The sequence below is a fragment of the Numenius arquata genome, chromosome 3 (assembly GCF_964106895.1).
Source record: "Numenius arquata chromosome 3, bNumArq3.hap1.1, whole genome shotgun sequence".
Classification (NCBI taxonomy): Eukaryota; Metazoa; Chordata; class Aves; order Charadriiformes; family Scolopacidae; genus Numenius; species Numenius arquata.
In genome coordinates this window covers 38,090,056-38,112,987 of record NC_133578.1, presented here as the reverse complement: position 1 = coordinate 38,112,987, position 22,932 = coordinate 38,090,056, and the positions used below count along the sequence as shown (strand labels likewise).

Here is a 22,932-nt window from a genome sequence, read left to right as displayed (position 1 = left end):
ATTACGTTTTTCTGGGAATGCTGACGGCACCAAGTGAGCACTGGTTGCCAGGCCAACACACACAGAGCCGTTTCGCTCTTACTCCTTAGGGAAGCACAGCTGCTTATAAAATTTCCTCTTACGATGCTCATGCTGTAACAAGAAAACACCGAAGTGAATCAAAACACCAAAAGGGAGCGCAAAGGAAATGGCTGGTTGATGCCTTCGCTTGGCCAGATTCAACGCTGACGTGGCACAATGCAGCAGTTGACTCTAATGGTGTAACTGCACCTGGTTTGAAATACAGTTTTCAAAAGCAAATCTGAACCGCACACTGGCATTTTCAGAAGAGCTTTAGGGATAAAAGAGACTGATGGCTCAACTTCTCTGGGTGTCTGACTCCCAGTCACGGGAGTCAATGGCACCTGCACACTGGCTTATCTCACCCCACTCCCTTTCAGGCAATAATTTTTGCATGCTTGCACCTCCCCAAGCTGTGCCAGCCCCTCCAGCCCCTACCAATACATTTCAATCATGGACTGACTGATTTCTGAAGTCCCAAAAGGAGGTGGGAGGGCAGAGCCAGCTCCTCAGGGTTAGGCAAAATGCAATGTCTTACTGGATTTAGGGACAGGAAAACCCGCAGAGACTGGTGTCTGCACCAGTTAGTGAATATTCAGTCAGGGAGAAGAGAGCTGGGAGTAGGGGATGCATGGGAAAAGATGGCATTTCTCTAGCCTCATTCCTGGTCCTCTGCAGAACAACTGAGAAGGATTTCTTCAGCAAGTTTAACAGAGAACAGTAAAAATAACATTTTCTACAAGTGCCCCAAAGAGGCTCTGCTGCCTATGCTTTCTTCAGCAACGTAATTTGAACACATCTAAAATATTCCAATAATGTGTCACAGAAAATGACACTTCTATTACTTTTAACACAGAGAAGAAGAGTTTCAGAAGTCTGGCACGTTTGCCTGTATCTAAATTGGCAAAGAAAATGGTGCACAGTAATTACTGTCACATTTCCTGGGCAAAGGGAGGAAGATCAAAATGCCTAATTAACAGCTTCTTTCCCATGGGAGCCATCAATGACATGGTAACACGCATTCTTCCAGCTTTGTAAAATAAACAACTGAAACGGGAAAAACACAGCAATCACATTCATCTTTGAACGCCGTTGATTTTGCATCTTTCTGTGCATTTTGTCTGTGTTGCTCGAGACATGCAGCTTCCTGAAAATGCACATGTGACAATAAGGCTGGGAGGCTCCTTTGGGGAACAGGCGTTCAGGGAATTTGTGGGGGGCGCTGGTAAGTCCAGGAAGGCTTGGGCAGCAGCAGGACGACCAGTGCGAACAGCCAAATGAAAAGGAAAGCTCTGACAAAGCAGTCCTGTTGGAAAAACTAAGGTGGCCTCTATACAAAGAAAGCCTGTTTGTATGTTTACTGGCAGTGCCATCTTAGTATTACCACTTGTATGGCAACAGAGAAAGAAAAAGACAGACACACAAAGGAAAAGAAGATTAAATGAGAAGTCACTAGAGAGGGAAAAACCATTAACACGCCATGGCTCCAAGCGATGACTCAGTGTAGTTTCAGCCTGGAGAGGCTGTTGTGTTTACTGAACCCATGCACAAAGCTGCAGTCCTGCCCCCGCACAACCTGCCACCGCAGCTTCAGCCCTGGCCCTCATGGGCTGAGCACCCTGAGCCAGAAGAACTAAAGCATCATGGTGATTTTCTAACAGCACAGTGGTGGTGAGGGCCATGAACAAGATCCTCTTTACCTGGAGACTGGCTACTAGAAGGCAAGGCTATGGAAGATGATGGGATACAGACTGTTTCCTTGACACCCTGCCAGGTGGCTGGAACAAGCACAATCTCTGTCGTCAACACGGGCTTTTTTCCATAGCCAACCTAAAGGTACTCCCCACCTCTGCTCAAGTACTTACTGGCTATGCCAGGGCAGTCTTTCTGGCTGACATTCCCTGCAGTTTATTTAAATACACTTAAAGATTAGCTAGTGAGAAGAACAGATTTGTTGCAATTGCCCATTTAGTCTGGCTGAACAAAGCCCAAAACAAATGGCTGACTTAGGATAAATTACATTCAAGGCTGTAATGTGATTTGCCCCTTCCCACTTTTCTCCTCGGTTGTTCCTGCTTCCCAGCCCGGCTCTGCTCCCTCACAGCTCTCTGCCTCTCACCTCTCCTAGCTCTCCCACTGCTGGATTTGGTCCCCCACCATTCCTCAAGCCCCTCACCCCTCCTCAATACTGCCCCTTCTTCATTCCTCTTCAGAGGTCTAGGGCTCTCCCTTCTTTCTGTTCCACTTATAGACTAAAATACATCAGTCTCTTGGTCCCCCCAGGCACCAAAAATCTTGGCCTCTCTCATTTATCTGTCATGGGCTCCCTCTCACCTACCCTTCCTATGACTCAAGGGCTCTGAAAAACAAGGCAGGAAAGCTCAACCTGTGGTCAGTCCTCTGTGCTGTGTCAGGAAGCCTGCTACAATTTTCTGGCAGTCTCTTTGCATCCCACGTGGTTTGGGTACTCTGCCAATTAATGAAGGGCAGACGCATTACTGTCCTTAACATTGGCTGACACCAAGACAGAGCCACTGTCCTGAGGCTCTGGTAATAGGATTTCAGGAAATGCTTTCCCTTCATCTGTCAAAAAAATAATTCATCAAATAACTGTGTGGGTAATCCAAACCCCCTCTGATTATAAACCTGAATTTGGCATATAATGAAGAAAGTACTCAATTGGCTGAGTCACTGTACATAAAGACACATTGTAGAAGATGCTTCACAATGCATCTAACTACTTTTACTCCTAATTATATAAATTTGACAGGTTAGTCATTATATTACTGAAAAGAAAAATAAATGCATTTTAAATGTAAAAAAACAAACCTTTGCAGCATGATGTTCCTTGTAAGTTAAATACGATGGATTGTGTTGAATTGCTGGTTCCCAGAGGATGCTGCAGCACACCTGTACTGCTCCTCTGCACTTCCTTCCAGTTAGCTGACCACGATTTTTCAGTAAGCAAAAAAAAAAAGTTTGCCACTCATATTTCATTATAGTCAAACACATCCTGTGCTCTACCAATCCAAAACTTCCACATCAGCCCACTTCAGTGTGAGTTCCTGAAGATTACTCTATCACGCCTCCCTTACAGCACACATCTCACATGACATGAAAATGTTTGGCTTCACGAGCTACAGATCTCATCTGCCCCTCTTAGTATTTCCAAAATCCTCACCAAAGACACTCTGTGTCTGTAGGTGAGAAAGGACATGGACAGGCAGGGATCAGGGAGAGCACATTGAAACTCAGTGGATCTCAGGCTATGGGATGCTGCAGACAGCCCCAAAGGGCAAGGTGTATTCAGGAGCTCCTCAGAAGCGGTGTGGGACTTGTGGTTGGCAGAGGCACAGGGCTTTGGATGGAGTAGGGCTAAGCTCATCTGCCAGAGGCAGCCCAAGTATACACACAAATATATATGCCTAAATATATATAAAAAGGAATAACTGCTTTACCGCCCTTACTTGTATCACATCCATAACAGTTTCCTATGTGTTATGCCAAAAAACCCAGCCTATTCTCTCTCGGATATTTGCCTGTGATTTCAGTGGATGCCAGATCAGGCCCTGAGGCTGCCCTGTCCGCAGCACTGTGCTCTCTCCCACGTTCCCATCGGTCCATTTGAAAGGAGGGCATTGATGTGTCTCCATAATGCAGCCATTACACAGCGCGATACCGAGACAGATCAATCAAAGGCAACACAACAGCCAGATTCAGAGGATTCCAAAATTGAGGTCAGACTCAATAACTCTTAGACAGATGCCAAGAGAGAGAGAAACACATATATACAGGAAGGCAAATTTTAACTGTGCAAACCTAAAAATGTCACTTGCAGTGATGGACTGGATGCGTTTTGGCAAGAACTGTTATTTCCTCCCCCATTACCACCCCTCGCTTCTGCATCAGTGTTGGCATAAGGTGCCTTTGTCTTGGTGGCCTGACTCTAATCTTCCCCTTAACGCACAGCCCTCAGATTTTACAGCACGAGCCCTGCAAACATGTGCCCTGCTCCTTTGCTGTGCCCCGCAGGGACTAGTGCACTGCTGCAGCATACCTCTCCCTAGGAGAGGCCCATTCTGTGACTAAATCCCAGCTCCCGGGTCAGTCAGGCACTGGAGAGCTTCCTTAGGCAAAACACCTCAAAGTGTAACCAAGCTCTCATCAGCAGGGATGGGGTGATGGATGGCTGCCTGGGAAATGCTCTGTTCATGCTAGTGCTCCACTGTGGATGAGCTGGTTGTTGCAGTTGCTGGGGATTTAGGATTCCGAAACGAAGGATGAGAAGCCAGAGATTTTTCTAGGTTATGGTGCTGGACTTGCACCAGGGAAAAGAAAATCCCTGTAAATCCACTCAAACTCACAGTTTGGCTTAATTATCTTGGTTGACCTTGGCTTCCTGTGCATTTTCTCCTCAGTTGTTTGGAGTCAGTAAGCTTCTACAAATGATTGAACGATTCATGTTATTGATAATTATGTGTATCAGAGTGGCATTTAAAAACCCTAAGTGATGCAACACCCCACTGCAGTTAAAATCTACAAGCAGACAAACACAGCAAAGATGACTGAATTTGGTGGAGAACGGCAACCCCGATTTCAAGATCAAACTCTGAATCAAATAGCAAAAATCTACCTCTAAACTTCCTGCTTCACAATGCATGAAGCACATCCAGGTAGTAAATAGTAGTGTAAAATGGCAACACACGCCCCGGTCCCTTTCTATCACTACAGCACGTTGCCAACAGGTTTCTCTTCAAAAAGAGAAAAATAATTAAAAATATATCTTAAGTATCCTAAGATGGTTTATGTTGCATTAATTAAATACAGGCATAGACAGTTTGTGAGTGTGCAGTGCACAAGTTTCCAGAGAGCTAGGAATTCATGTATGAAGGCAAGCAATTATAGGGACTTTCTGGAGCTCAAGGACAAACAAAGATGAAGCTATATTAAGACTCCCAAACAAAAACTGTATGTATCGACAGTAAGTCCCCACACCAGAGATCTTGCAACCTAAGCAGACGGTGAGAAAAAAGCAGGGGAGGAGGAAATGAGGCCACAAAGTGGTGATTTAAGTGATCTTCACCCGGATCAGGAGTAGTCTTCTTCCCTTGGCAAGTGTGTGATTCCAGTCCCAGTGCCTGCCTTGGATCATACTGCCTCATTTTTTCTTGTTCTGCTATTTAACACCTTGTCTCAAAAAGCAACATGAAAATACACTACTACAATGCCTGCTGACAGGCAGCAGTGGGTTCCTGGCTCCTCTCACCCATTAACTGCAAACTCCCAATTAAACCTCTCTCAAGACACTGACCACCACTCAGAACCCGAGCTTAAGAAAGCCTGAGAAGAGCATTTCTCTCCTCCCTTTCTAAGGAGTGGAAATTCCTCTTTATCCTGTAAAGTTATTCCCACTTCTCCATGTGTATGGGTGGGACTTGTCCAAGACTGAGTGAAAAATCTGTGACAAAGATGAGAAATGCACTCAGTCTCCCCACAGCCCATGTCAACCCCTAAGAACTGCAGCATCTTACTTCTGTGATTCCTGCACATCTGCTCCTGTGCATTTGCTGGCCAGGCATAGCACAAAGTTGGGTTACAGCAAAGAGGCATGACCTTGTTATCATCCCCCAAAACAATCACCAACAGTGTGTTCACCTGAATGCTTACACAAGATTTCTTTTACCTTTGGCTTTCAAATTTTGGCTGGATAGCCAAAGAACAGACTCTGAAAATCTAAACCCATTTACTTTTAGCAGAGAGGTCCATTTCCAGCACAATTGCTTATGAAATGACTGCAGGGTTCAAGAGCCTTAACATTCTCCAGCTGCTGAGAAATTATGGATAGCATCTCCAAATGCTGTCAACAGCCAACAAACATTGCTCGAAAGATCTCTTTAGCATGCATGGAGGGATGCATCAAGGGCAGTTATGTCTGTACAAGAGAAATTCTTGCACTGTGCATTTGGGTTTTAAAGTCGGAACTCTGCACAGAGAGAATTAGCATTTACTTCTAAAACAGGAAACTTCCTTTGCATATTTCATTTTGACACAGTCACACTTTTTTTTTTTTTTTTCCCAAATAACAAGCTGAATCCTAAAATCCTAACACAGTTTACAAATAGACAAAGGCCCAGTGAGTATCCAGTGAAATATGCCTGGGCAAGGATGAATAAATGCTGATGCTGAATTGTGGTATTCCTGGTCAGATTAAGCAATATTATTCTGCAAATAGTTGGTGGTTTCAAGAAGGTGGTGTTACTTGTGAGTAATACCAGGAGAACTCATCCTTCATGCACACACAAACACATGCAAGAGCAACATGATCTATCCATGCACAACAGCTGAGTGGTTTCCTACTCCCTTCCAGCCCAGAGTAGTTGAGTGGCTGCTCTACACCAGCCTATTCTCTCATCCCCAGGGTGGTGACCCTGTCCCGTCTACCAAGATGCACTAAGGCACCATCTTGCCTTTCCTGAAGTCTTCTCAGAGCACTGCCCAGGATCCTGGGTAAGGATGTAAGCTGTGCAGACACAGGTGAAGATGCAGCCCTGTGAAGAGCTAGCGCCCTTCTAAGACACATGGTTCCTCACATCAGCTCCCCTGTGCCCTGGGGCACGCCTGGTTCCAGTTAACATTTCCCCTTGGAGAAACATCATCCAGTGGTCTGTAGAGCCCCATGCTCAGTGGCGGGGCATTGAGGTGCCATTACCTGCGGTTTCCCTGTCCCCTGCTGACAGCTCTCCGTTGATTCCATTCTCTTTGGTCCGAGCATACGTCCCTGGCTGCTCGTGGCTGCCCAGCCCCGGCTCCTCATCCTCTCGGTAGGGAAATCCATTGGCACTTCTGACCAGTCCGGCACCTGTGCTGCCCTGTTCCTTAATTTCAGGTGAATGTGGGTGTGAAGAAGCCTCTGTTAGCTGACCCGAAGTCCAGTGCGGTGCCTTGGCTTCGTCTTTCCTATCCTCCGCCATGGTTCCTTGCCTTCACCGCTTGGCCTGTAACGACATTAGCAGGAGAGATCAGCTCCAAGTGGGTGACTGTGCCCCTGACAGGCCGCAACTGGGCACAGGACAGGCACGTTACCAGCAGCACTGCCAGGGAAACTTCCATCCAGCAGATGAGAGAGGTTTTAAATGCAAAAGTATCTCTGCTTGTCTGACCTGGGCATAAGCAAGCTGCTTTAAAATCAAAACAAACCACAAGCAGGAAAAATTACAGGTCAATTCCTCCCTGACTCTCCTATGCTTTGTAATTATTAGCACCGGTTTCTTGAGGGCTGCCCTTTTGTTAATCTGATTTTAACTCACTGATTGCAGTTAAACCTAGACCTACTTAACGAGAAGTGAATCGGTCATCATAAGGCAGCGACATCTTCACGGGTGACAAAGGGAAGAATGGCACAAGTGCTAAAGGAAGTGAAGCTGCTGTTGCAATTTTCATTGCAGTCGCAAAGAGCGAATGCTCTTCGGGCACAGAACTGCAGTGTGATCTGTCCTCTGAGGCACCTGCAATCTGCTGCTAGCCATGACAGGAACCACACTGCAGAACACTGACTGGGTTCCCAAACGTATGTGCTGTTTGACCCTATTTATATCCCCTCTTGCTTGCTGTTTTACAAACATTCACACTCATTCCCTTTTGTCCAAAACAGCCTGTGGCGAACAGTTGTTTCCCACACAAGCATTTGCATTCTCTTATGACTATTAGTATTTATACATAAACAAAACTAGTCATTAGTTGCTACTTCACACGTATTTCACTCTTGTTAATTAGCTCTCATTTGTCCAAGCAAGGAAAGGAAGCCACTGCACAAGCTTTGGCTATTCCCTATAGAAAAAAGTAGTGGTAGCAGCTCCTCAATACCTAAGCCTAGGAAGACAACATAGTGTAATCTGTGTTTTGATGATAAGGTAACTTCTGGCAGGGAGAGAAAGGCTTGACCTGAGATAACTACTTCATAGCAGGCCTTTGCCAAAAATCTTGCCATCTTTTTTTCCCCGGGAGGAAAAAACAAAAACAAACCCAAAACATCACCTAAAAGAAATCAGCTGAACACAATCAACAAGCCACATATCACAGAGGCTGAGCAGTCTAGAAAAGAATGCACAAAACTGGATGGTGCATATATTCTGCAGACATTTAACAAAAACCAAACCAACGAACCAGAAAAAAAGTCCTAGTTCCCACAGAGTCAGGTTACTTTGCAGAAAATCCTCCAAATTTAAGAAAAAGCTAATGTTATTTGTCAGATGATCATTCACAATTGATATCTCTACCCCTTTCTGATCGGATATTATCATTTAATAATAATGGCTTCCAGAGCTACTTTAAATTAAAAAAAGCATGGTGAATCATGGAAATTAGATTTCATCACAATAAATATGTGACTCAAACTGTAGTTCCACTCTAAAAGGGAGTAATAACTCTTTTGCCTCCTGGTGAAACCATGGTGTTTTGGGAAGCGCAGCTTTGTCTGCTCCCACCCTGACCCAGCACCATTCCCTGGGAATAACTAATGGCATAAAGACAGCAGGAGCAGGTGAAACTTCAAGCCCGGTGTTTCCTCTGAGCTGTAATGAAAATGGTGGGCTGAGCAGTATCACTAAGCTCGGTGGCAATGAGACATGCCACAACCAACCACAGAAATAATAAATACACTCCACATCGCTTTGCCTTCCCCTCCTCCTTTCCCCTTCCCCCCTGATGGGGAGACTCATCAGTGAGCCATTCTGCATATACAGCAAGAACCTTAATGCAGCCATCTCAAATCATACCAGAAGAGCTGATGGGGTAATTACGGAGGAGAGAGCCAAGATGGGCAAAGACCATCTCCTGTATACCAAAGAGATAACCCTCTGCCTCCACATTTGTTTACTGCGTGACACTAGAGAACATTTTTCTGATCAGAGCCTTTCCAAAACATAAGGCCACAGCACAAATGTCTCCCTCCATACAGCAGTGAGTAGCACACATCCAAAGCCACTGACACTTGGGGTCTGAGGACAGAACAGAGCCTGTTTTGGGAAAAAAAGGAGGCATTCTCATCTATGTCCCCTATGAAGCTCAGAAAAAAAAAAAAAAAACCACCAAGAAAAAAAAAGAGAAAAAAAAAAAGAACAAAGAAAAACCCAAACCCTGACTCAAGGCTTTCCCCACTAATCCAGTGCACTTTATACCTGACAGCAAGCCCCAGGAGCAGTATGAACCTGCCCATCAGCTCATCAGCTTCAGCAGGTCAGCCCCTGGGTCACCCACAAGAGGAGCCCAGAGGCTCGGCAGGGAGAGGGAGGGTTATGCAAGAGCCGAGCGTGGGGAACGCTGTTCTGAAAATCTGGGATGAACGTCGCAGTTCTTATCCCACCGCTACAGTTTGGAGGCTGTTATCCCTGAAGTGCCCTTCCCTGTTCCAGGCAGACACTCCCTGCTTCACTTGAAGCTCTTGAGGAAGGTTATTCACTTCCTTACAATGGACTGTGTCATAGAAGTCCTCTGTGAAAGTAACAGAAGTGCTTTTATCTTTAAAAATAAATACAGTGGGCAGGCTTCAATGAGAGCTGTGTATATCTGGAGGCAGAATTTGTCTCAGTATTTATAATAGATGGTTACAGAGTGAAACATGGATGAATTCATTCTTGACTCTCTGTTATTCATCAAGTGCTCTCAGAGTTTATAATGGTAGTAGAAACACAGCGAGTGAATCACACAATGCATCTTTGTACTCAGCAATTTAGCAATGACTATCTGCTGTACGGCGTGATTCATCCACAGCTCAGGTTCAATCCCAGAATACAAGGGTGTGCTTTTTACCATCAGGTTAGTTGTTTTTCTGTCATTTCATTAGCAAACCATGGAATTAAATTAATCAAGTAATTCAAATATTGACACAGAAATACCAAGAGTGGACAAATATTACAGCAGAATTTAAACAGCGTTAGGTATATAAAAAGAAGAAACCTGAAATAGTTTGGACAATCTAGGGAAACACAGTACTTCATGAAGGCAAAAAGTTCCTCTTTCCACTAAGATTTTCTTATTCTTTGCATAAACTGCAATGAAGGCTTTCAAAAAACCATCAGATCTAAGATGTCATGTTGCTTAGTTAAAAAATAATTTGGACATTTATGAATATTTTATATTCCCTGCCCATTATAGCAGAACCTCAGTATCAAAGAACATGCAGCAGCAATCTTACTAGTGCATTCTCACTCATATGTTCTCACAGCTTTTCTCATCCATCAGCTGAAGACAGTGGTGGTAAGAGGGTGACCAAGGTAGGTGCTGGACCATGGCAGCCCCAGGCAAGTAGGAGGGCTGCAGGAAGGGCGGCAGAGCTTGTGGGCTGTACCAGGCTTGGCTGCACCAACGCCCCAGCACAGCCCTATGCTCCAATGCCATTCTGGTGACACCATGCCAATATGCCATGGGGCATGAGCATGGGGCTCAGCACAAGCTGTGCCAGCTACATGGCAAGGGATTGTGGAAACACTCCTCCCTTCATTATGTTCCCCACCTTGAAGCCTGACCAAAGCCCACTGTGCAAACTAGGGTATAGGAGTGGGGATGGGAAATGCCCCCTCCTTCTCGAGGGCTCAAGCAGGCGCAGTTGTGCACCAGACCACATCAGTGATACTGACACACATCCGAGGACCATGCACAGCCCTCCCCAAAAAGCCCCCAGGCTGACATACAGGATGCTACTGAAACCCCGGCCATTCCTTGTCTGGAGAGATCACACTCTACCAGCAGCAGCAGCGAAACAGCAGTGAAGAGACACTTCGCAGACCTTAAATTCATGTCCTTGTAAATCAGGAAGTGCACTAGGGATGGCATTACGGATCTGAACTGGACATCCTGCCTTCTAAATTAATAACTTGTAGCAGAAATGATGGTAAAAACAAATTCCCCCATCCTTTTCAGCCATTTGGGAACTGTACAGAGACAAAAAATATTTAAATAACTTGGAATAAACAAGACCCAAAAATTTCCTACAAACCTCGTGGGGAACATGTGGGCCAACTTTGTAATTACCTCCTCCTTTCACAGGCACAGTACAAACATTTCGTAACCCATACGCTCTTTTATGTGATACCCGCTCCTGCTGCCGTGGCTGGGTTGAACCAAGCCTGAGTGCTTTGAACTCAACACACAACAAATTACCCCCAGAAATACAGCATGAGAGCGTGATATGCAAAGCCCAAGCTAACGCTGATTTAAACACCCTGTTGTGCTAGCTGTCCTTCTATACATTTTGTGACCACATCTTGCAGAATCTTCTTAGCGTTATATAAACGTTGCCTTTGCATGTAAGCCGATGAATTTTCTATGCATTTCACTTTTTAAGAGAACAGAATTAGGCCAATACTGAAGGATTTTGCAAAAACCCTGCCTTCCTGCTTCAAGCTGTGTTTTTACCTACTCCTGTGCCTGTAAGACAATTCACAGTCAAATGAAGCTATTTGATTTCAGGGAAGCTAATTCATTAACTGACAGAAACAGCCACCTGGATACACTGAGAAAGAGCTACGACTCCACTTCAGGGGAGAGAATAACACTGGAGGTTCCTAAAAGGAGAAACAACAGACTCCAAAAAGAAAAGCAAACCCTGTCAGGGGGCCTGGCCCAATCCTGAGCTCAGTGGAAGGGAGAGGGGAGAAGAGGGTAAGCGCCCCCTGTATGGCTCCAGGGCCAAATCCTGTTCCCCACAAGGCTATTCAGCTCGCACGCACCGTAGCACTGGCTCAGCTACCCTGGTCCTGAGTCTGGAGCCAGGAATTGCCCAAATGAAGGCAGGCTAGGGTGCAGAGACATGGCTAGCATGACCTCAGGCACTCAGGGCCTCCCAAATTCTTGAATAAGACTGCTGAAAAGAGAATTTTTTAATGAAATTTAAGAAATTCAGATAATTTCTTTCAGAGAAAACAAATCTATGAGGTAAGCTGTTTATAAATTTTTAAAGAAGAGAGGGCACCAAGAAGCAGAGAAGAGTGAAATTGCCTCCAAAATGAGTTACATTAAAAAAATAAAATCCTTCCTTAACATAAAAAGCCCAAACCATACCTCAATAGGGGAAAATCTAACTCAAACTGGCAAATAACCGAAAAAAACTTAATTCATGTCCACGTACCAGCTGGCCAGTTGGGATGGTGTGTCTCAATATTAAGTATCAGGCCCTGCGGGTGAAGAGGTCCCAAGGGAATTTGACGGTAAATTTACCTTATTGACAACTATGTGTAGAAGAACTAAGGAAAGTTGGTAGGTATCAGGAGGCCAGAACAAAAGCAACAAGAGACAGAAGGTGGGAAATCTGGATGGACAAATTCCAACAACCTCCTGCCACCATCATAAAGCTAAGCCTGTAGTATGTAGTACCCAAACCCTACCAGTGCTATTGTCTTCATCGACTCTCCACATATTTACAAAACAAGAGAGAGAATTTTGGATGCCATGAACACATGGAGAGCTTTGCACCCACATTCTACTCCCTCATTTCAGCTAACATGCATCTTTTCTCAAATTAATTTCATTATTTCCAGATGCGAGCACTGTGCTTCACACTGATCAAGGAGAATCCCAGCAAACAGCACGGATGAAGAGAAAGTCTCATGGTGTCTGAAAGGGACCATGTTAGCCTCCCGCTGACTAAAAATGCTCAGTCATGGTCCAGAAGCCACTAAACAATTAACAAAAGTGACCACTTGACGCTAAATGTCTAAGTGTTGTAATTCTAGTAATATGGCGTATTATTAGACAGAATTACACATTCTCTCAATTGGAGCCACTCTACCTCTCAAGCCTAATAAAGGATGAACAAGTTTCTCCAGTAATTTATAACAAATATGATTTATTTCTTCCTTGTCTACCGCCTGAGTTATTAGCTTGCAGCTAGATCCCTCTTTATAGACAATAAGAGTAAGACTATCCTCATAAATACTACCATGCAGCTGTTAAAAAATACAGGCAGTGTTCATCTCCTCACACTTGTATTAGTGTCTGGCAGTTTTTAAAAGGCTTTTTCATTTCCACACTGCAAACAGTTAGTCAATAGTCACATATTCTTTCTTTCTTGTAGAAAATCCTCTTGATTGTACCTCGGATTACAAAACGGATGGAAAATAATGGATGGCGCCTGGACCAGAGGCTGAACAAAGGAGGCTCACTGTGGAAAGACGAAGAAAATTTACCGCAATCTGCATCCTTGCCAGTGCTGAGAACAAGGAATGACTGCAGCACTGGCATGGCAGAGAGTGAGCAGAGAGCCGGAAGAGCAGCTGCTCATACTCCACGATTCTATGCACCTTCTTGCACGGTGTCCTGCCCTGTGGGTGCAGGGATTTAAACCCCTCTCAGAGTGTCCCATGGTTAGGCTGGGCATCAGCGGAGACAGACAGGTGGGAAGGGTAGGTCACCCCGCCACAGGAGCCACACAGCTCCTGATGAAGCGGAATGCTTTCACTTGGAGAAATACGAATCTGACAAAGCCTCTCTGCTCTGTACTGAGTAAGAAACCCTGCGTGACCAGGTGGTACACCCAGGTGGTGTACAGGATGGCCAAGATGCAGCACCGGTTGCACTTCTGTTGAGAGCAAACAGGTCCACCCTGTTGCAGAACATACGAACAGGTAAATGTATGAGAATGAGCCTTTCAGCTGCCACTCCTGACCAACAGAGCTCTTCCTCCCTGGAGAAGCTATTCATTTCTCTGGGCTGCTGGAAAGCAGAGCGCTACTGAGCCGATCTGCTGACCTGTTCCCCTCCCGAGACACACGGGCTGCCCTTGCTCCCGTGCCCAGGGTCTGCATCAACTTGCTAAAACTCCAGGAATCTAAAACCAGGTGCCCTTCTCTCTTGCAATGGGGAAATCCTGGTACTAGCAGCTTCTGCCTGCAAAAACATCTACCATAGAGCTCAGTTCTAGCTAAAAAGCTGGAAGAAACCCTACACACCCTTTCCTGTTCCAACACCACCCCTTTTCTACAAACCATTTCTATTGACAGTGCTGCATTTTTACACCACTTACCATTCATCACACACCCTCACACACCCCCATCTATCACTAATCATAATTGCTTCCTGCAGGAGAGAGGAAAGGCGTTTTAGCTAGTGAAGGAGATGGTAACCATAACAACAGCACCATGACAACTATAAGTGATATCTGAAACAAAAAATAAGGCAAAAACTTATTACCAATAAATTTGGTCTGTGATAAGGATGGCAAAAGCACTAAAAAAGTAATACCAGTCAGTAAAGGTGCCAGCATGAAGAAACAGAGGTCCCTCTGGATGAAACTGCACACAATCCTTTTGCAAATTTTACGATGAGGCACCATGACACCCTTGTCTTCTCCTGATCAGTAAACAGAGAAAGCAGTCCCTGCTCAATCCTACCTGAGATCTCTCTTGCCTTGGGGAGCTGGAGGGACTGAAGGATGGAAGGAGCACTGCTGGGAAGCTGGGATGTTTCCTGGCAGCCAGAAGACTCCCAAATTTATCAGTGGAGTCTTTTGTTTCCAGAAGACTCATTGAAGCGAGCCCTGAACAAGGACAGGATTGCTCCCATGGGAGCACCTCAGAGTCAGACACACCACATTGATTTTTCCACCAAGCACAATTTTAAATGGGCATCGTAAGCCCTCTCCATGCACTTTAGAGAAAGCATTGCAGTTGGCAGGCTTGTTCAAAACACGCGGCTTTACAGCCATTAGCCAGAGACCATCTAAACAACCCGTGCCAATCCCGGCAGAGAGAAAGATTCGCCCACGCTCGTGGCTACACTGGCTTTGTCACCCTCAGTGCAGGAGGCACAGAGAGCAGAAAAAGCACCATAAACAAACAGCACTAGATCCAAGCGCTGCTTGCAGATAATAGAGCTATTCCAGGTGTGATCAGACAGGAAAACATTCAAAGAAGCAGCTGCACGATATGACCCTCTTGGGGCTTTTTCAGGGGGAATTCTGCTCACCAGTTTGCTACACAGGATTGATTCAGGAGAGTACACTGAAGTGGTCGATTCAATCCTCGCCAAGGAGACAGCTGAAAATCCGTAACAACACCACAGCCGAGCTGGAGGAAGGGCTATGTAAGACAAGGGTGTTCAAAATGCTACCTAAGGGGAAAAATTCTTCATCAGTCAGGAAAGAAGTAGTATACAATTGATATAGTCATTGCAGGCTGGGGGAAGGGGGTGGGAAGGGAGGGAAATAGAAAAAAAAAAAAAGGTAGAACTACTAGAAATACTCACAAATATATCACACTAAAAGCACTGTGGCTGCCAGCATTTCACAAGTTTGGCCAGCTGAAATCTTGTCAGAAACCAACACTGGCTGGCTAATAAAAACGAACATTGAATGCTTCGTTCCCCTCCCCACTGCCACTTCCATTATAATTTTCAGTGCTTATAAAAGGCTGAAACAAAGTCGTCTTCTGCTTATTTATTGCACAGGTACAGCGGGTGATGCAGCACACACCACCCAGTTTACTGTCTTCTAATTCTTAGACTCATATTTTCAAGCCTGTAGTTTGAGGGATTGCCAGCCAAACTGTGCATTTTCCCCAGCTACTGCAAACAGGCTACATGGCTATGGGCTTCCTTTACTCTCAAGTCATACTAATCAATACCTGTATTTGGATGGGGTCTGGTAAAGGTAGCCCACAAAAAGGCTGGAGTGAAATTTTGCAGGATATTTTTTTTCCCCCACACTGACCTTGCTAAGTCACATTAATTTGATGTTGCATCTCTTCTCTCAAGAGACTCCGTGTGGATGACAGTTCAAATTAGGTAGTGAAGAATATAATTAATTATGCCAATATGTTACTTGCATATTCTCCACATAGGAGAGGTCTATGTTCTTGCCAACTTCTTGCCAACTCTGCGTGCAGGTGAGGCAAACTGGACTGTTTAGCAGAATGGTGCTACAAACTTAACAGCTAAACAAAAAACTCACATAACCAAAATCTCACTTACCCAGAATAAGCACTTCAACTACACTCTTTCACTTCTCCGCATACAGGAATTACTTTCACATCCCTTTTTCTATCGGTTCCACCAAGATCTCGTCAAGTACGACACGTTTTCACACAATCTTAACTTTACTCAGTGAGCTTTTAATTAGAAAAAAAAATGCTGCCTCTACAAATGTGTCTGCATTTTCTTATTTTTCAAAGGTCTTGCCTAACTTTCAAAACTAATTCCACCCCCGCTACACCCCTGCTACACTAATTCCACCCAGTACAATAAAATACCTACATGCTATTTTTGGGAGCATCATCATGTCAGCTACTACAAATGGTAGGAAGGCTGTCCTGGGCTAATTTCATATGGATTCTTCCCCACAAATATATACAGGAGAAGACGCCTACAGCAAAATTCTGGAACACAGCATTTGCACCACACTGTCTCTCAATGCCCTCTCCAGGGCCGCAGACCACTGAAAAAGGGGTCAGTAACTCCAGGGGTGGACCTTCCTGATCCAGCTGCCATCCCAGCTTAATTCCGTCTTTCCATATAGCGAAGTAAATGAACACAGTCAATTATTCCACAACTGAACTAGCAACACGAAGATACTGATGTGAAAATGAGGTATAGAGGAAAGTGTCTTCAAGACCATGTGCTGCTCCTGTTTGTTTGGGTAAAAATTCTTGCTCACGTGAAAAAAGTTTTCTCCCCAGGTCAAGGGCAGCAGATTATTCCTTTGCGGAGAGTGCTTTTAGCTTCACTTCATAATACTCAGACACACTGGGCAATCATGCCAGGCACACAACGGAAGCAGAAGTATCTTACTGTTTAACAGAAGCATTGTTTATTCATGCTGAAAAAGAGCACCAGACAGAAGAAAGCTTGCTTCGAGGTCCCTCCATCCAGACCCACTTAAGCATTTTTGACTCTTAGTTTCACAGTCAGAAAAATCTTAGAGGCAGAGGCCCAAGAACCCATTACAGCCAACAGAAGCAAATGCTTTTAACTGTAGCACAAAACATTTAACTGTAAATAAACAAATAGAAATAAGGAGACAAAAGGGTCGGAAAACTGATTGGGAAAGAAGTTATTTGCAAAGTGTGCTTGCTTCTATAGTTACAGCAAATTTGGCATAGATGAGCTACTGCTAGAATTTTCTCTCCTAGGGAGTGTCTGAGCAGCAACTGTCGTGCAGCAAAACCTTGGACCTACAGAGGTGGAAGGATTATTTCATCCCTTTGTATTATTTTTTTAACCAACAATGTTACAAACAAAGGAATTCTTTTAACTTAAATATACCCTCATGCTTGTATGACTTAAAGATATGACGTCCACCCACATTCAGCCACCCACTCACATGACCCATGACTCTATACCCAGGCAAATAAAATAATCTCTGCCTACCTGGAAATGAGAATACCCAGAAATCTTTTGTGTTCTCAAATGGTCTCGACAGTAAAATCACAATATTTGGGATATAATTTTATCATGTGGTAGCTTTTCCCTGCCAAATCTTTACCCAGCCAACCCTACTGCCTACAAAAGAAAAGAAAGCAAGCAGCCACTCCTCCAGCCTGTTCGGGCACAGAGGCAGGAGGGAAGAGCCAGTATTGAAGGAACCTGAAGCCACAGGAATTGATTTTGAAGCCCCTTGACTTCAGAGGAAGTTTTTCTCTTAAAAGGGCTTCAATTAAGATCTTGGGATGTGCACTGAAACAGAAAGAGGATTTTATGTGCCCCGGCTTGTATTTTAACTATAGTGATTTTTTTTAAGTTTAATTTTTAGTTCCTTGGGTTTTTGAATTAAGAAAATTAAGCTATCTAAAGCGTGAGGAGGAACCAACTCAGCGAGTCATTCAGCCTTTCTGAAATCTTAATTGCAGGACCTGCTGTTACAGCAAAGACCTATTTCAGAGACTCGTTTCCTCCCCAGGCTCCCATGGGTGTATGCAATTACCTGGTTCTTGCTACAGGTTGGGTTTAACCTTGTTTTGCTGCCACCCCTTTTCTTCCCACCCTGTGCCGAGGGGCTGATGTATGTATGTGAAGTCAACAGCATTCTCCTGGGGTAAGATGAAGAATGAATGAGTTTTGTGGGAGGCGAGGACCAAGCCCAGGGCTGGGGAGTAGGGAAGGGTAAGAAAGTTGCATCGGATGAAGAAAGTGCATGTCAAGAATGATAAGATGTGACTGATGAACAAATTCAGTAACTGAGGAAAAAGTCTGGAAATAACCCAAGCCATGGGGCTGAATGTGTGTTGTTTTAATATAAAGAGACAGCCAGGGGGAAGGAGGGAAGCTAGGATTTGCCATCTCAAATCAAACCATCCAGTCTAGACTCCTGCCACAAGCAGTGGCCAGCACGAGCTGCTCCACACAAAGAGGCAAGAAGCTCCATAGAGCTTCAGTCTCACATCAGCTTGTTCTCAACGCACAAAGTCTCCACTTGGTGACACAGACCTACTGATTTCCATCGGAGCCAGGTGCCTACACGTCTATGAGGATCCAGATCATCACGCACTTTCCAATACAAGCAGTGCATATAGAAGATACCTTCAAGGTGACTTTCTGGGCAAGGGAAGTAAACCATCTGTGTTCTTCCAAGGACTGTCGTCAGAGATTTCCATTAAAAGGACAACAAGACACAAAAAGCATAATGGGATATAGGACATGCAGAGCATTAATGGACACACAAAAATCATGTATGCATTTATGTGTTCAGGTGCTTCTGATGTCTTTTCTGAGAGGTAACCAGGATCCAACATATGATTCATCTTGAATTTCTCTGTATTTTTTCTTTTGCAAAGTCTTTCAACAGCACTAATGCTGATGTTGGTTTAGAATGCCTGAAAACATTAAGTATTAATCACAAATGAAATAGAGTGGACCTGGAAAAGGTACAGAGAACTCAAAGAGGATGATCAAAGATCTGGAGAAGTTTCTGTGCAAGGCTATGACTCTTTATCCTGGGAAAGAGGGGAGTGGGACAGATGTTTATAAAAACACATGCAGCACAGGAAAGAGGGAAGAAATAATCACTCTCTCCACAAAGAGCTATGGTGCATAAACAACTCGCTGGTGGCAGGCTCTCTGCAAATGAATGGTGATTCTTCCCATTGTGAATTACTCCCCACAGGGAATTACACTGTGCAGGAGGTAGTGTATGATAAAAGTTCACATAGGTTCAAAAGGCAACTACTGAATTTCTCTTTCATTAATTTGCCCATGGTTTCTCAATTTGAGAGCCTTTTCTGTGAAAGGAATGCTTTCACCACATAAATAACATCTAAATCCTACGCAGCTTAGATGCTTTATTTGCTATTATAACTTGCTGAGTATCACAATGTTTAACAAACTCTAAATAAAAATACACTGTATGACATAGACCGTGTTGCACTACAAATGAAAAGCACTTATTGCACAGACAGGCTCTAGCAAATGAACAGCTTTGTTGGTCCCATAAGTTTCTAACTGAAACATGACATTACATTCCAGACACGTGTTCTTCCATATCCCTCTGCTGATGCAGCAAAAACAGGCTCTGGAGACTACACCGTACCACTTACGTGGGGCTGGTTCACCAGATGAAGCAAGGCGGGGCTCATTTTCAACCTGTTCTGCAGAATCAACTTGACCAGCCCATACTAAAAATCTACAGACAGCACACGGTGACATCTAGTTAATGACAAGATCGGGGACATCAACTGGAAGATCAGCTGAGAGAAGTGTTCTGGGGTAGTGGCGATACTGAAGAGAAAAAGCACACGAGCAGCTAGGAAGACAGATGGCTCTTCCAGAAGGACCTGGTTGTATATCCAGAGCCGCCACTTGTAAGGGGTCTCATGAGATACTATATGTAAATGTTTTATAAATGAGATGCTCAAAGCTGCAATAGCGTAAGCAAAGTCTTGTATGCTTTCTTTCTCATTTAGGGCAAGCAGTCTGAAACATATGCCCCACCACTGACCTCAACTCTGACCCAGAGGGGCTGTCTCTGGTTGAAAAGATGATTCATTCAACTCTGCTAGAAGGGCTGAATGAATAGGCAGTATTCAGTCTGCAGAACGCTTATCACTTGGGATTCCCTCAAAATTTAAGTCTGACATGACTGGGTCAGTAACCACTCGCTTTTGTTCCCAGCTCCTTGGACAGAAACGTCTCTTTGCATCCTTCAGTGGTTCCCACAAATCAGGTCGATTTTTATGGCTTGCTCATTATTACTGCTAGATTTCTGCCGGGCTTCAGGATGAAAAGAAGTGTATTTCTGAAAGCTCAGGGCACAAAACTTACAGAATAAATCACTGTCTATCTGGCAGCAACAAAATCCAGCTATGGCAGCCACTTAAATATACACATCTGGATAGTGCTGAACTTTATTTATTTAGGAATGGAAAGTTTTCTGCTTTTGTTGACAGAGCATATTAAAGACTGCCAAAAATGCAAAAAGAAAAAAAGAAGTAACTGTCACAAACTGGATTTCATCAAGAGGTGCATCAACATATATCACACATACAAAGCTATCTGAAATGACATTAAGGTCGCAAGGTTACACCTCAGGAGTTTGGCTGTGAAAGAAATGAGAGATGACTGCAAAATTGTAACTGGGTCCCCTTCTGCATATTTACTAGGCTACTGCCTAGTTCAACAAACATATTTTGTTCTTCTCATTCCCTCTGCATAGATTATCCCAGTTTTCATTGCATTAGCTTCCCATCCCAGTCGTCGTCCCTGTGGGCTCCAGTCCCTCACCCAGGGCCTGTTCATGTTTGCTGTCCAGACTATAGCTTTCACCACCACAAACTTTTAAAGATTTTACCCTTCCCATACCAAGATACACTTTCAGATCCTCTTCCTACAGGTTTCATCCCAAGCAGCAGCTTGAGAAGCTCAATGTGAGCTGGCAATGTGTGCTCACAGCCCAGAAAGCCAACTGCATCTCAGGCTGCATCAAAAGAAGAACGGCCAGTAGGTCAAAGGAGGTGATTCTGTCCCTCTACTCCACTCTGGTGAGACCCCACCTGGAGTACTGTGTCCAGCTCTGGGACCTCCAGCATAAGAAGGTCATGGGCCTGTTGGAGCAAGTCCAGAGGAGGGCCACAGAGATAATCAGAGGGATGGAGCACCTCTCCTATGAGGACAGGCTGAGAGTTGGGGTTGTTCAGCCTGAAAAGAGAAGGCTCTGAGGAGGTCATATAGCTGCGTTCCAGTACCTAAAGGGGCCTACAGGAAAGATGGGGAGAGTGTAGTGATAGGATGAGGGGTAATAGTTTTAAACTGAAAGAGGGGAGATTTAGATTTGATATTAGGAAGAAATTCTTTATTGTGAGGGTGGTGAGGCCCTGGAACAGGTTGCCCAGAGAAGCTGTGGATGCCCCATCCCTGGAGGTGTTCAAGGCCAGGCTGGATGGGGCTTTGAACAAACTGGTCTAGTGGAAGGTGTCCCTGCCCACAGCAGAGGAGTTGGAACTAGATGATCTTTAAGGTCCCTTCCAACTATAACCATTCTATGATTCTTCATTCCCATTTCTCTATTTACTTCCAGTTTTCCTTCCTGGACTTCTCATCCAGTCCCTCTCTACAACTTGCCTCCATCTCCTTGTTTACCCATACTCACCTTTCCCCAAGCATCCTTTGTCAGAGCTGTCTCTTCTGCCCTTGACCCCCTGCTTCCACAAGTTCTTGGCCATGTTTTCTAACTTCGGTTGCCTCTGCATTTGGAAGTGTGGACTTTCTCCTCTCCCTGAGACTATAAGCAAAGGAGAGGCAGCTTGTACTTTTTTTTTTCTTTTTCCATTCACAGTGATATGTAATGACATGACATCAATTGGGTTGATCAAGCTCAGGGAGGTTGGAAGCAACAGAGGCTCTAGCAAATCTCTCCTGACACTCAGCAAACTTTCAAAAGATATGTTGTTCCCTCCTCAACAACAAGGATCCTAAAGAGCTCCATGGAGAAGATCTTGAGTTAAAACAGCAAACCTGGCTTCCTCCACCTAGGCCAGGAAGGCAGCCTTGCTCCAGGAAAGGGCAGCTTAGGCCAAAACACGTGCCTAAGAGAGCAAGACAAGACTGACTGCCAGAGAGGAAAACTGCAGCCTAAACCACAAAAAGTTTGGCAAAGTAGTAATAGAAACAGAGCCTTATAATGGAAAGCAGCAAGCCACCTTAGCTGGCAGCCTCACCTATACCACCACGAACAGCAAATGGACCATGTGTGAAGGTATGTGTATGTTATGCTGCTAGAGATGCACTAGCAGGTAAGACTGCTGTATCCACAGTGATGGCAAGTGATGCACTGGCAGCAGTGCAGGCCAGAGTCTGATGGTCTGATTCGAAGCACAGGGTGTAAAGAGACCTAGAAAGACTTTTACAGAGAGGCAGACAACCCTTCTTTGTATCCCCTGAAAGAAAGTACAGCTTCAATCAGGGGAAAGCGTAAGAGGTCCCAGCAAAGGCATCTCAAAGGATTTGCTGCACCCTCTTCATCAGCAGAGATCATTCAGATCTGGGCTCTATTCCTGCCCAAACTCCTGGTGCTGCAGGAGTGACTCTGGGGAAGATCCAGTTTGAATGCTGGGACTGCAAAGGGAATGGCTTTGGACTCTCTGAGCCCCTCTTGCTGAGGGTAATGCAGTATTTATGTCTCCTGTTGTGGATCCCATAATCTCTGCTCCTTTCCTCTGATGCTGCCACCACTACATCTTTGAGCCCCAGCCGCCCTCCCCAGGTCCTACCCATCCAAAGGGGTGCACCATGCTGGGGCTTCCTCCTAATCTCTTGTTCTCTGCAAGCTAGCACTGAGTAACAGGCAGCAAGATGTTTGTCCCAGATCCTGTCTTAAAGGTGCAAAAGGACCTGAATTTACTCAGCCTGGCCCCTAAACTAAGGTTTCTCCTGGCCAGAACCCAGGCTGTAGCCCGA

At 44.8% G+C, this 22,932-nt stretch overlaps 1 protein-coding gene across 1 annotated transcript in view; it reads right to left on the bottom strand.

Moving 5' to 3' along the window:
* Positions 1-22,932, bottom strand: part of MAP2 (microtubule associated protein 2) — a 233,973-nt gene that overhangs the window by 63,134 nt on the left and 147,907 nt on the right. Inside the window, exon 4 of the mRNA XM_074145841.1 lies at positions 6,770-7,055. Within this exon, the coding sequence (XP_074001942.1) occupies positions 6,770-7,031 (262 nt within the window). The 5' untranslated portion in view covers positions 7,032-7,055. The remainder of the gene's footprint in view (positions 1-6,769; positions 7,056-22,932) is intronic.